This window comes from Hermetia illucens, chromosome 5, assembly GCF_905115235.1.
Source record: "Hermetia illucens chromosome 5, iHerIll2.2.curated.20191125, whole genome shotgun sequence".
NCBI lineage: Eukaryota > Metazoa > Arthropoda > Insecta > Diptera > Stratiomyidae > Hermetia > Hermetia illucens.
Genome location: NC_051853.1, coordinates 30,367,086 through 30,383,027, shown reverse-complemented (window position 1 = coordinate 30,383,027; position 15,942 = coordinate 30,367,086). Strand labels below are relative to the sequence as shown.

The following is a 15,942-nucleotide window of genomic DNA, read 5'->3' as shown; positions in this document are numbered from 1 at the left end:
AAGTACAGCATAAGAAATAGTTGGAAACCGCAAGTTCAGCCCTTCAGTATATAAGGTTTTATGATTTTTTATATGAATAACTTTCGGTATCTCTTTCAATTTAATTGATAATCTATCTTTGATGTTTTAGGATTCGAAGTGTGATGGGTGTATCAGAACCGCTTCGTGTCTCCGTCGGTGTTCATCAAGGAAGCGCCCTCTCACTACTTCTCTTTGTTTTTGCTGTGAATACCAGCACACGGGACATCCAACGTTCAGCGCCTTGTACACTGCATGATGCAGATGATGTTTTCCTAGCGTCTTATAGCAAAGCTGATTTCTAACAACTTGTCTAAAAATGGAATGATCCCCTCAAGCAGCACGTCTCAGATTATATCTAAATAAAACAGAATTTTTGTCGACCGATCCCAATGAAACAGGCACTATCATTATCAGTGGCGGTGACCTGCCCAGAACTAAGCTATCTCGGGCCAATGCTATCAACCAATGGAGAACGGCGTTATGAAATTGCTTCACGGATTAGCTCAACCTGGATGAACTAGTGTTCTTTGTGACTGACGGGCAACTATTTAAAGACAATGAACTACGCATCGCGGCAATGGAGACGAAGCTATTGCATTGGGCTAGTGCCGTAACACGCCATGATCACATCCGAAATAAACGTATTCGCGATCTATATGGGGTTGCACCGATCATAGAAAAATTGGGAGAGAGGCGTCTTCGATGGTGTGGTCAAGTAATTCACACTAACGGGAATTCACTTGCCAAGATTGGTTTGAACATCGGAGTCCATGGGAAACTACCAACTGTGGTTTGAAACACTGGATGATAATTTGAAATTCTTGCGACTGCATCCAGATCAGGCGTTTGACGAAATAAAATGAAGCAACTAATCACGACGACTCGACCCGGCTTGTGAACGGGGCAAATCAGATGTTTTAGGAAGCGGGAAATTCATGCGATACAAACTGTTTCGCCAGTCCTCCTCTAATAATGAATTCCATGGCATGGCATAACCAGTAATAGAGATGTTACCCTTTTTTAGTGCTACTCCACTGCCATTCATCGATACGTCTATGGGTATCAAACCCAGTTCCTCGTTAGTTACTATCTTAGACTAGAAAGCCCCGATAACAGGGCGCAGACGAGGATTGATTTGAGCTTTTGGGGACCTGAACTTTATGTTAGTGCTGAGATAGCTACATTTCCAAATTTTGGACCTAAGAGCAACGGCGCACTTATTGTTGTTAATGCGACGAGCGAAATCAAGTTTGTTGCTTGCGTCGTCGGCAAAAACAACGCTTCCAAGATATCCAATTAATGAACGCCTTGGATATTCTGCCGATTAATGCAAATAAGAAGAGTGCAATGACGAATCAGATTGAGAACCTTGGTTTCGTTGGTGTTTATCTTCAGTCCGATTTTCTGAATTTATTTTTGGTCAAGGTCCATGACCCGATGAAAGACCAAATGCGGAATCGTGAGAGCGAAAAAAGACCGATGGCGCATCATAGAGCAGACTTTAGACTTGAAAACATTGAATATTTTTTTTTGATATTTTTCTTTAATATCCTCTATCCCCTATGAGATAAAGTAATGGCCTTTTAAAGAAAAATGAAGTATCTAGTTTTGTAGATGGAAAAACAGGAATGTTCGTGAAAATAGAAGGGAAGGGATTTAGTAAAGCTTTTTTATGGATAGAATCCTTCTGTTATTCAAATGTTTATATTCAGAGGATGATTGAAAAATTTCAGAGATTTTTATTTGCAAAGATTTACCATTTTTGATGCAGTTTCGATTAACTTCTTTTATATTTATCAAATTTGTTAAAACATTTTGATCTAGAAAGATCATTTTTCAATTGAACATGACAAGATAATGTTTAATTGACTTCAAGTGAAATGACGCCCAAGCAAATAGTTGAATAAAAGTGGTGAAATGCCATTTCAAGCGCAAGAGTACTGCAAAAAAAAAAGATTCATGAGAATAGAAAGTTCAGACTAATTTCTATGATATCTTATCACAATCAGATACAATTCCATATTACCTACTCATGAATTTAAAAAAAAGGTATGAGTTATTATATTTTCGTAGTTTATATCTTTGACGTCAACCAAAAATTTTTATTTCTTCGAATATTTCATCCCCAAAATACTTTATTTTCAAAATATCATTTTCTTCCTTTTTTTCTGAGGAGAAAGGGGAAGTTCGGGAATTTGTCTTATGTTCACCTTTTATTTTGTATATGTGTGTCATAAGAACTTGGAGCCATAGAAATCGTGGGAAGTTGGAAATATTTTTGCAAAAATCGTGGGTGGAGGATAATGGACAGTAAGATGCTTTTATGTATACATATGTAATTCGAATATAGAAAAAATGTTATCAAAGATAAACAAATGCTAGACTATTTATGTGTATGATATTATTTACTTTTGCTGTTGTGTGTGGCGTGATTTGCCTAGAAAATAAAATAAATCACAGGAGGTGCAGTCGACTTGGCGGCGACAACCGTGAGGTAGGAGGGAGTTAAGTGAAAATTCGAATTTAAGTGTGTGATAAACAAAGGAAGTGGCAATATATGTTTACAAATGTTAACCTTGAGTACGGATGTCCTTATCTTTTTTCACTACCTAGAGTCATTGAGCCAGGGTCCAAAAATCCAGTAGAGAAAGGAGATTATTTCCATAACGAAATATTTGAGGTGTGATATGACTGTCTATTGAACTCCTCCATGTCATCCACACGATCCATTATGCATTATACATATTCACTTTGCACTTCAAATGGAAATGTTATTCCAATGCAATCTTAGCATTTTGGTTTATTAAGGCATTAGACGACGCGTAGAGACGAAAGGGGACCAAGCTAAAATGAACTGACTCCGCCCCGTGATGTAATACCTTGCGGTGGTTCCACGGGGCTTGAGGGGGAGTCGGGATCGGGTGGTTTTAGTGGGTAAGAATCCCACACGCTGGCGTGTCCAGGCCAGTGTCTTTTGAAGATTTCCACCTCCTCAAAAAAAAAAAGACAGACAGACATTGAACCGATTTTAATAAGGTTTTGTTTTGTTTGCAAAATTTCTTTTCTGACTGTGTATGGGCTAGTGTTTGCTCATCTCTGGTGCGTGGATCAAAATGGCTATGGGAAGGATACGTAGAACATAAAACCATCATGGAAGACGAGAGAAGGAGGAAACTTACGGTGCAGGGGCTCGCAACCCCAGTATCGCAAAATACCACCCGCAAGCAAAATACCACCTTACTAAGAACACTGGTAACAAGATCAACGAAAGATGAACTGAAGGCAGGTCGTTGGACGACTAAAACTGTGATAACACCCACCGCATATGTGCAGGACCAAGAAAGGGACCCATTCAAAAGAAGCTCGTCAACTATGAGATCTCCACCAATCTCAAAGACGGTATAGGATAAGGTACAGGCAAGTCATTAAACGCCAAAATTCAAGGAGCGTACAAAAGGGGTAACCCTGTCGGGGCTCATAGAGAGCAGAGTTCCGATCCGGAGGAATTACCCTTCACTCAGCTTGGGGCAAAAATAGTTTAGCTGTTCGAGTTTATCAAGGACAAGCACAACGTGCACCAAGCTATAAAGAATATGGTGAGGGTTATTAGAGTTCTTTATAATAGATCACAGACGGAGGAAAAGAATATTAAGGATACGCCCAATCCTGCTGCGCCAACAGTGTGACAAGCAACCCAAGTGAGGTCTAACCGCACTGTGGTTGAACCAGGGCACCTCTAAATAATTAGCAGGCGCTTAAGAGAAAAGACGCACAGGAAATTCTGAAGACCAGCACAAATAGTACAGAAGGAGGAAAGCATACAGCGAATGTAGGAAAGTCGGCCAGCGTTGCGAAGCCCAAGACGAACGAAAACAGATGGACGGGCGAACGGAATGGACGGACTAAAGTAATTAGTATAAGAGCGAAAGGAAAAGCAAAAGTGCGAACTCGACCAGATGTGATTGTTATCTCTAGTAAGGGCAATCTGTCTTACGCGGTGATACTAAGGAAGATCAAAGCTAATCCCGAACTAAAAGATCTGAGCGGAAATGTGAATAGAATCCGAAGAACCCAGAAAGGGGATCTCGTGTTCGAACTGAAAAGATCCAATGTAGGCAAAATTGATGACTGTCGCATTCAAGTCAAAAACTCACTTGGGGAGCATGCCGCAGTGTGTGCCCAAAAACATGAGATTTATATACTATGTAAGGATCTCGATGAAGTGGCATGGAAAGGAGATATTTGTACTGCTCTGAACGAGCAATTCAAGTTGGAAGAACTTACCGAGGAGTCTGTTGTGGGTTTACGAAAAGCCTATGGCGGTACTCAAACGGCTACAATACGAATACCAACGGAAGCTGCGCAGATTCGGTTGGCCGCCGGAAAAGTTCGGATTGGATGAGTTGTCGACCGTTTAGGAGAACAAACTTCACTTAAGAGGTGTTTTAAATGCCTGTTTGGCCACTTGACGAAGGTATGCAACAGTAGCTTTGGTCGATCCGATCGATGCAGAAGGTTTGGAGAGAAAGGCCATATTGCCCAAGAGTGCAATAGGGACTCGAAATGTTTATGGTGCGAAGTAAAAGAGGGACAGGGTAACCGGCATAGGCGCTCACTGCAATGAGAAAATGACGTTTATTCAAATTAACCTCAATCATTGTAGGGTCGCTCAGAATTTACTTGAGCAGATCACGTTCGAATCTGAGATGGAAATCGCCATCATAAGTGAACCGTATGGAAACCGTCACGGTGGCATATGGGTCACAGATTCGACTGTGTGTATGTGATGTGTCCATGCCTAGTAGGTACTCAATCCCCAGTAGAAGACCAAACTATTGATGGAATGGTGTGGCCAGCCTTCGATCAGCTTGCCACCGAACGGCTCAGATCACGAAAATCATCCAGGGGTTATTCCCCCAGCAAGAGGAGGGCACCGACACATTCCAACCACGTCTGAATGTGACCGCAATTCCGCCAGTCACCAGAGACGAGCTGTTGGAGATCTGCGATAGAATAGAAGACAATGAAGCGCCAGGCTTGGGCGGAGTACCGAATAAGGCCGTTAAGCCCATGAAATCCAGACCGGATATGTTCGTTGTGTTCGAAGCGCACATGTCCGAGGGAATATTTCTAGCGGCATGGAAGCGGCAAAAGTTGGTACTTCTACCTAAGCCTGGTAAACCTCCTGGTGAGCTATCCTCATACAAACCCATATGGGTGTGGGGAAAATGCTAGAGAGGGGCATCTATAATAGATTACAGGCTGTTGTTGAGAGCCAAGGCGGCGTTTCAGATTGGCAGTATGGGTTCCGTAAAGCCAGATCAACCATTGATATCATCAATTCACCGAAAGGGTAGTACCCACTACTGTGGAACATCATTTACAACGATGTACTAAATTTTCCCCCTTCCAAGGGAAGCCACGGCGTTGGGTTACACTGGGGACATAGCGCTGGTTATTGTCCCAAAGCATCTCGAAGATACTGAGTTATACTTAGGTGAGGCAACCAGTGTTGTTAAACGTTGGCTAGAGAGCTCTGGTCTGACACTTGCCGAGGAAAAAACGGAAGCGGTCCTCACCACTAAGCGCCGGAAGAGAAATTACGCCTGTATTAGAATCGGGAATCATACCATCACTTCCAAGCCGACCATCAAATACTTGGTGGGTGGGTGGTGATAGGCAGGAAGCTCAGTTATAGGCAGTACGTGTACTATGTTTACGAGAAATCATCCACTACAAGTATGGCTCTCGCAAGGATGTGCCGGATGTGGGAGGGCCACGGTATACCTCTAGGTTGCTTATAGCCAGGATGGTAACCTCAATCATGGTCTATGAGATCCCAGTTTGGATGGAGGCGTTACGGATGTCAGTCGACGCTACAAACTGAGGGCAGTCCACAGGAGGACAGCCCTGAGGATATGCTCTGCTTTCAGGACCGCCTCAGATGATGCAGCATTCGTCATCCCTGGAATGAAGCCGATTGACATCTTCGCAGATGAGATGGCGAACATATACAATGCGAAGCTAATCTCTCTGAGAGGGAGAGATCCATAAATAGATGACTAATGCGGTGAGAACGCTCGGTGGATTCACAGGATCAGTCCTGCCATCAAGGAGTGGTTGGAGAGACGACGCTGGTGTGTTCAGACCAGCGTCTTTTAAAGATTTCCACCTCCTCAAAAAAAAAGACAGACAAACAGTAAACCGATTTTAATAAGGCTTTGTTTTACATAAAATCTTAAAAAGTGACTCAATAATTGATTCACAGCGAATGCGGACGATTTGTATTGGCGTGGTATCCGCGCGTTATTTTCTTGAAGAAAATTGACAAAAGCTTTCGCAGAGAAGAAAGGCGAAGGTCATTCTCGATTGTATGCCAGAAAATATAGCGAGCAAGTTTCAAGTTCAAGTTTTCGCCTTCATATTGAATTTGCAGATTGCATTGAAACACCATCATTCACATAACTTAACCAAAAATAATATATTTTCAAAATTGTATATTTATAATATTGTATATGTTTTAACAGTTTACATATTGTTTTTTTATTTTCCCGATTTATAAGAGATTGCTGATGTTAATTAAATGTATCAATGTTAAATATGTGTTGATGTGAGTGATTTAGTGAAACAGAATAAAGAGAAAACAAAAGAGAAGATCCTTAATTTCATCATTATGTATAAGTATATATTGTTATTTTCCTTGTAAATGTAAATATTAATGTGTATATATGATATAAACTTCTATAACTTGTGTTCTCTTAATATAAAAAGTGTATACACAACTTCGTTTGATAAATTTGGGGTTTAGAGTGGGTTTCAACCTTCTAAGACCGTTCTTTCCATATTTCCGTTACCTTTTTCTCTTAAACATATTCAAAATATTTTACAAGTAAATAGCAAAAGCAATTTGTTCAGTTTTTTTATTTTCTTTTTTGTATTGCATGAAGATAACTTTGACATTGAAACGGACTAGGCGAAGCCGTTCTGAGCAGTTTTATGGAAAGGATGAATATTAAATACTTAAATATAAGCTCGCTTTCGATCACTGTGTAAATAATGGGAGGAAATATTGAAATGGAGTCAATATAAAAAAATGCAATTCTAAATTTGCTGGTAGAAAATATCAGTGTAATATCGAGCATCTAGAAACGACTTGCCAGACGGCTTGTCTGAAGTAAGTGGAATTCATTTTTTGGGAGTGAGGTATGAATCTATATCTCAATTTTAAAGTAAATACCTTCAAATTAACGTTTCGTTCTGATTCATTTACTCAAGAGAAAGAACAACCAAAAATATACAGAATTTACATAAATAGCTAAGACTTCGATTAGCACTGCTTAATACAGTTTCATATCGTTTGCATAGCGAACATTTGCGCTATTTTCCAACCAAGTTTATTCTGTATTCGAAAAATAAGGAAAAGTGCACATGAGCGATACCCCTTACCATGAAGACTCATTTCCCCTCGAAACCGAACAAATAACCAACCTATCCTAATTAAATTATATTCACAGTTTGAACATTAAGGCGTTAATAAATTTATGTTTAAACTTAAGCATATTCTTACGTATACATCTTAAGAATTAACACAGAGTTATTCATTCAACAAGAAAGAAATGAAACAATTCTTCGCTGCTATTTGAATTCAAAATTTCGCCATACAATACATTTTTGGCACTGACAATCAGCTTTCATTCCACTACAAGTAATTCAGGATTTAGATAATCCATAATGCGTTTGAATTCCATTCTCCATAGTCTACTGAAAACAGAATTGCTTTCACTACTTAAAAACATTCTTTTCAAAAAAGAAAAATAAAAAATTTCCGGAACAGAAAACCCTTGTATTTCATTAAAATATGTGTATACGAAAAAAACTATTTCCAACTTACTAAATATCTTCAGAGAAAAAGTAACAATATTTACAGTAAGCGCAGAACTTAAAACATATTTAGAACAATATCGATTCCAGGCCGTTTATGAGATGTTTCCAGTTGGCTAGTTTGGACAGAGTAGATACGTGACAGCGACAATTAATGCAGTCATAATTACATTCAAAACATTCTATTTACTATTGTTCAACGAGCATTATGTCGTATTTATCCTTTAGAAATGCCGATTTACGTTTGCAATGAAGTTTTATTGGAAAGTCAGACAGTTAAAGCTTCTTCTCCCATATAACTAAGTGTGCGTCATTTGAATTTGCAACTCGTGACATGGCTCCATTTGCATTGGAAGCAGACTTCGATGAGCTTGGGGAACTCGTGTACCAAACATGCCGCCAGTAGCCTCGACCACCCATCACGGTTATTATCGTTCGTGGGCCGGCGTTTAATTCAGCGACGTTAGCTGCACCTTTCTTTGCTTTCGATTTCAAAGTAGCTGCGGCAATCGTAGATGAGATTTCATTTGTTCCTCCTCCTGTTAATGGTGCATTTGAAGCGGAATTTGTTGTGCAATGTTGATATTTAGTACTACATGATGAATGGCCGGGGTATGCGGCATTTGAAGCGTTATATATATGTTTTGGGGTTGACGTTTCAATTGTACTATTGCTTCCGTTAGTGGAACTATGAACTTCCACTTGAATCGTACCATTCTCAGAAATATTCCCTAGATCGCTTCCATTACAAGTTTTATGACTAGCACTACTGCTGTTTCGTGACACTGATCGTCCGCCGAATAACCTAATTCCCATGCTTTCTTCACTGCCCGATGATGTGTATAAACTAGATGATCGCGAATCTACTGACCAGTTCGACAGATCTAGCGACCGGGGTCTGCTCGCTTTCATTCGTAGTCGGCGATCTAAAGTACTCACTTTTCCCGGTATAGCGGCCAGTTCCGGATCAGAACGTCGTTTTTGTTCGTACATAAAATCGAACAAATTACCCTGTGCACCATCTTCACCATCGTAATCTTCTTTAACAAAGATTAACTTGCCATATAGGCCGTAAACATCACAATACCCATGATCATGTTGTAAGGACGAGCCGTTTGAATGTATTGATGACTGGAAGAAATTAGATGAGCCCAAACCTCTCGGTAATGTTTTAGAACCTCGAGATGCGTCACTCATTTCACGGAATCTACGCCGGCGTAAAGCAGGACTGCTTGCCAGTTGAGCTCTTAATTTACCAGCCAAGCTTAAATCCAACGAGTTTTGCTTATCAAGAGCACGTTTAGGTGACGGCTCTTGTCCTGGTTCTTCAAGATCTTTACGTAGAATTACAGCCGAATCTGAATCTTCATTGCCATTATCCTTTTTTTCAATAGGTACATTTTCATGTATAGGTTCATCATTCACAACAATCGTCGTCGCTTCAGCAGGAGCCGGTGGTTTTTGGGTGTATGATTTTGGCACTAGCGGTAAAAGAAAATTGATTGGACCAAAGTGTGCGTGGAAAGATATATTAACGCCACCACTTATAATGGGAACACCTTCGAGGCGAGGTAATGGAATAGTCAGAGCAATACCCACATTTGTTCCAACCCATAGTAACCCTTTGCAAGCCATTAGTGATGTCACGTAGATTGAACTATTGTTAATACTTTCCTGTGATGATGATTTAACACGAAGCACATTAGCAGCTATATTTATATCCTGTAAATGCTTGAATGTCTCAGTATGATATAGACAAATGATGCTAGAGTTTTTCAATGCGACCCAAAGCCCAATACCAGAGTGTGCCATTAGGTAAACTTCTTGATTGTTGCCATGCTGCACCTCGAAATATTTTTGAACCTCACCGGTGATTGCGTTAAGAACGTATACTTTATTGCCACATCCAGCATAAATACTTGAGTTTATCGGCAAAATGCTATAAATGGCGCTTGAGCTCGATGAGCTAGAAAGTTGAATTGTTTGAGGATCTTTTAACATCCACACACCATCAGAACCTCGCCGGTATATTAACAAAGTCGCATTCGAAAGCGCAACGAACACCGAATCGAAATGATATAAAATTTTGGTTACTTTAGCCGGAACTGTACAGTGTGATAATTGCTCTTCTTGTTCAGGGTTTGCCGCTAAATATATTAAAATTTTTCTACTATCCGTCCCCATCCAAACTAGATCAGCCAGTAAACTACTTTGTTCCTCTTTCGTTGTCCAATTACTTAAACCTTTGACAAATTCCATGCTCGTTACTTGATTTTCAACTAAATCAAATGATCCAACATCTTTAAGAAGTCCCGCCTGTTGGTGATGCTGTGATAAAATTGTGATGTGACTGCTTGGTCCATTGCTTGTGCAAACCCAAAGATAATTTTGATGTTTGAAACGTCGACGTGTCGTGCCCAATCTGTTGTCATTGGTTATGCTATAGAAGCAACCACAACGCACCTAGAAAGAGAAATATTGTATATTACATTTTTCGTTTTATTTTATTTTAGTTTATTTAACGAAAAATTAAAAATAAGAATAAGTGTTCATGGATAAATATATTTTGTATTTTAGACAGACTTCTTTGTATGGATATCATCTTGTGTGTTTAGAAGGTCATATTGTTTATACATGCTCCATGATCAACCAAGTCCATTCGAGGTAGGCGCAAAGCAGAGAAAAATCAATTGAAGTGGTTGCTCGTGGAGAACTAACGTACACTAAATGGGTGGCTCCCTTTTGGCAAAACAACACAAGAGCCAAATGAACTGCGCAGCTCATAGGCAATTTATCGGCGCGACTGAATGCATAAGATTGCGAAGGCACGATTTCCTGATAACATGACTGAACGACGCTGATCACTCCGTTTTTTTCTAGTGGAACGGGGGATAGGATTCGGCAACAACTTTATTTAAATACAGGGCTCTCTTTGCAGACAACATAGTCAAGTAAGATGCTGAGAAAGACTGACGGGTGGAGCCGTGTTACGCATTACTTTCGGGTTCTTCTGGTTGCAATGAAGATGGAGCTCGACCGTGGAGAGGCTAGGAGTTCCTCGAACTAACAGTTCCCTTCGTCCTCTCCTCTCCCGTTGGAGTAATATGACAAACTGTTCCAGGCTAGCTCTGACGACGGGGAGATGTTTAGTTGATAATCTGGCTGCTGCTCCACCTGCACCAATTGTATTTACTATTAAGATGGGTGCCCAACCTATGACTCGTAGGAGCTTGGGCAGGGGAGAGGAGAAAATTGATCCACTCAAAAGATTCCTTGTTTGTTGTTAAAGGTGACCAAATTGCTAAAAAATGGACCATAAAAAAAGAGATGGTTCAAAGCAGCTACGGAAAATTAACAACTGCGTAAATTCCACACCTACCACATGAATAACAACTGCAAGCAGTGGCATCATTAACTCAGCACCCAAAAAAACAACCTTTCAAAACGTCAAACTCCTCAAAACAAGCAATGAATACCAACATTGACAACAACTACTTCCTCTTTTGTTGGCTGCAAGTTTCTTTATTAAAAGAAATATCGTATTTCGGGAATCAGTTGCCCCGTTCCTCGACGTCAAGGCCGTCTATGACAGCATAGCTAAGATAAAACTCTACACGGCCTTAAGAGAATTCAATCTGCCTGCATCGAGTACGAGCAGACGACATGTGATCTTGAGCGGCACATTAATGAAAGCAAGACAAAGTATATAGTACGAAAAACTAAAGAAACAACAAATTCAAATGGCGCTGATTAAATAAAAATAATAAAGATAGGAGAATACAACTTTCAGACCATTGATTCTCCTATTTAGGATTGAAAATCACAACCGATAACTGCTACGACGATAAAATTCACGCACGGCTTCTGACAGGCAAGATAGTCTATTTCAGCTTACGAAAACTGTTCTACTTGAAACGTCTCAGCATGGGGTCAAATCTTGCCAGTCCTCATGTATTCCTCGGAGACTTGGCTTCTTAACTGAGCGTCCAGTCCGGAAAGTCTATGAGGAGGTGACAGACCCTGGCACACATGAAGCGATGACGTAGGCCAAAACGCCACACAGTTTTTAGAGATACCAAATTGGTGGATTGGTAAGGCAGGCCTAGACCGGACTTTGGTCGTTGCGCCAACAAAGGCGGAATCTTCTTTTCCTTTTCACTGAAAAGATTGGCTATCAAATTTACTCTAAAATTGACTAATTTGAGTAACCTCCTTCTAATTTAAGTTATTTTAAGATAAATAAAGATAAAATCGCATTTAGAATACAACGAAGAAGGTATCAAATAGTTCTCGAAATACCGTATGTACTTATCTTACAACGAAAATATCCTCTAATCATTTTCCTTTCAAACATTGAGTAACAAATTTACTCTAGACTCTTTAATGACTACGATAATATTGACTCTACCGCACTACAAATCGAATTTTTTTAAACCTGCAGATTTATATAAATCTATAAATTACTTCATGGACTTAAGATAAAAAGGAAATGCAGAAAACATTGATTAATTTTCATTAGCCACTCACCTCGGTATTATGTTGTGACTTATACAACGGCTGAGCCTTTACAAACAGCGGCATTTTGGTCGACGGCCGTTGCTCATGTTCAGGAACCTCCCACGCTGGTGAATTATTTGGATCCAGCGCTAATTGCGCCAACCGCAGTTCTGTTATCCATTCCTTTTTAACCGATGGATTTTCAGTTTGAAAGGTGAATGTTTCCTCTTTACCCGATTTATTACGCGCTATCAGTTGCAAGCAACAAGAATCAACCCAAGCCATTTCCTCATCTTTCTTTTGTATTGAGCTTTGTATAGAGTTCATAAGATTTCGCATAACATCCGCATTCAATTCTTTGTACTTTCCTCTTAGAGAGCCAACGAGATCATTTATTCGAGAGATCACTTCGTAATCATGCATAAGGTTACTCATTTCACCGCACAGATTATCGGCTCCATTTGTAAGAGCTGTGACGCTATCATTAATACCACATGAACTGCTGTTGGATTTTAGGCTACCACCTCGATTCAATCCTGAAATGGAAATGTATATTAAAAGAGATTCAAATTAAGTTGTATGAAAATAGCTGGCATAATGCATGTGATTCTACTGCACAAATATTCCTCTGCTAAATGAATACGGATTCAATTGACGTGAGACTTTGCAGCCGTGCATGAATATGCACAATATCAATAAAGGGATAATTTTAAGAAAAGGCTTTACATTTGTAGAGAGAATCATAGGCAAAAGGAAAAATTGGCAATGGTGACTTAATTGCTTCAAAAGTCATTGTTAAGTATATTCAAGTTCAAATGCGACAATATTTAGAATGCGAGCATAATTGAAACCCAATTCATAAGAATATTACAAGACTAGTCGCAAGAAATCATAACTGAAAGCTTCGTAACGGATTATGAAGAGAAAGGCTTGAATAGAGAGTTTCCCGGTACAATATCTATCTTCTAACGAAGGAAAAACAATCGCTTCTATGTAGAGGGTAAAGATGATTTGGTAAATTTTAGGTAGAAAAATAGATTCATAAGGCACGAAAATATTCAGTAAAAACAAAGAGGTCTATTCGAGACTTTACATAGTATCCACATTGGGGGTGTGAATGCCGGGATGCGAATACTGAGCTGCAAGGTGGTCCATCGTTGCTCAGCAGCTGGCGATTGAAGTTGAAATTTGGGTGCTGTGGATGAACTGAAACAAACTTTGGGTACTACTGCGTTTTCCGAGATGACCCTTATTTACCATAACGTGGCTGAAGTCCCTATACTTCACACCTAATATACAATAGTAGCATCGTGAGACCTTTATACTATTTAGATCAAAACATCCCGGAATTTATTCAGAAAATATAAAATACAAGATTATTCATCAAAATCGAAAATCCTTGATACAACTCTTGAAAAATTTTGTATATTAATTGTTTGATAGCCATCTGTAGTATATGAAAATATTTATGACCCAAAAGACCCCCAGGGTAGACTTATATATCGAAATTGGTAAATAGTGAGCATACAGACCCACCAGCAACTAAATGCAGCTCAACTGAAATGTTTGCAGGCCTTTATGCTAAAGAAGCTCGGAAATATGGAGTGATTCGTAAGACATTTCAGTCTCCCTTGCGTGATTATAAAAAAATCTGTGTCTTGCCCACAGGCGTAACAGAAATTTGCACCAAAAAGGAGACTTTTCCCATGGATATGGGAAACGCAAGCGAATATCTATGTAGAGGAATTGGACAAAAAACCAACGGAAGACCCGGACTAGCAACGAACAAGGGATAGAAGTTCTCCGACGGATCACATCCACACCGGAAACATCTACCTAGCTTCTGATGATGTTGAGAGATGACCTTTTTGAGCCCTCACCCTATCTTAACAATTGATTGCGAAAAGTTACTTCTGTTCCACTTATGCAGAATTTCAATAAGGGATTCAAACACCATGATTAAATCATGAATAACAAAAATGTCCGTCTTTACGTTCGCCCCGGGAGACTATCCTCTTCGCAGCGAATTTTCAGAAAAAAACGAGAATATAATCGCATTACTTTGAACTAATTCAAACTGTTTGCTCAGCTTTAACCTCCACATTCAGTCAGATCAATTGATCATCACCCAAAAAGTCCGACCACGGACATCCCGTCTCCGCAGATTTCTACCGCCTCCCCTAATAATAATAATAATAATCGTTGGCGCAACAATCCATATTGGATCAGGGCCTTGAAGTGTGTTAGAGCACTTCATTCAAGACCGTAACGGTACACCACAGTACACTGTGGGAGGCAATGTGGTCAGCATTGCGCTCGCCCGAGATTATTACCCTGATTTGACTCAGGTACTCATTCACAGCTGAGTCGACTGGTGTCCGACATCCAATCACGATAACAAATTCCTCTGCCCCCAGCGAGATTTGAACCGCGACCTTCCGCTACGATAGCCCAGCGCTCTAACCACTTGAGCCATCCTCCCCTAAACCAACCAAAAAGATCGTCGCCGTCTCGGCACTGCCCCACCAGCCTGGAAGATGTCGTCGCTAAGTACAAGGCCTTCATGGCCGCTTGGCTATCGGTCAGAATGGCTATGTTTCGCTTGGGGCTCGAATCTCGTTCCAGCCATCGACGGACTTCCAATATCGTCAGTACTTCCGCCTGGAATACACTGGCGAAACCTGGGGGCCATACGACTTGGATGCACTGTGTGTATTCGAGAAAACCCCCGCGCCGACTCCACAGGCCATTTTTGATCCGTCGGTAAAGAATACTGAATCATAACCTTCCAACACGCCGCCGGTCTTCCACTTTGCGCTGGTTGGAAAGTCCACAGTAAAGTTTCTCGTGAAGTTTAGCTTGCGTGTGGCATAGTCCGTGAGGAATGCCCAGATGTCGAGGTACTTCGTCTAGGTTGTTGCTGTGGCCGTAAGAGTTCGCTGCCCAGCATTCAATTATGAATGTTTACAGATCTACCCATGAATTTCTAATTAGAGCTTTTATGGCAAATAACTTTAGTACATACCATGAGAAAAGCCAAAAAGTACCTAAATTTGTGATTACTAGTTTAGAGGAGAAGTAAACTTACAAAATGGTATATAGGTTGGGGGACCTAGGAGATCGATATATGGCCGGCAAGTGGAGAAACCTTTTGGAAAGCTTTAAACGCCCATACCTTCCTTAATCTTGAGAATTTTAAGAAAAGGAGCTTAATTCTTGATCACTAGTTTAGAGCAGAATTAGACCTACAAATCAGTATATAGGCGCTGGGGAAAAGATCAGTTCATTGTCTCTTGCAGTCGGTCAACACTCAGAACCATAGAGGTCGACAGATTGGAAGACACTGCGGTAAATTTGGGATTTGAGACATTCACTGATACGTCGATCACAAAGAACACCAGAGTGGAACACCATTTCATCCAGGATGCGCTAACGCGAGAAGCTATTGATAGCGTTGATCCGAAATATTTAAATCGCTCAGTTCTGGACAGGCCACTGACAGTGATAGCGCCTATTTCATTGGAATCAGTCGTCAAAAATACA

General features: G+C 40.3%; 1 protein-coding gene across 1 annotated transcript in view; it reads right to left on the bottom strand.

Moving 5' to 3' along the window:
* Nucleotides 1-6,480: 6,480 nt before the first annotated feature.
* LOC119656538 overlaps nt 6,481-15,942 on the bottom strand; it is a 460,384-nt gene continuing 450,922 nt past the window's right edge. The window contains exons 9-10 of the mRNA XM_038062884.1: nt 12,430-12,935; nt 6,481-10,365 (exon numbers count right to left, since the gene is read on the bottom strand). Coding sequence (XP_037918812.1) covers nt 8,179-10,365; nt 12,430-12,935 — 2,693 coding nt within the window. The 3' untranslated portion in view covers nt 6,481-8,178. The remainder of the gene's footprint in view (nt 10,366-12,429; nt 12,936-15,942) is intronic.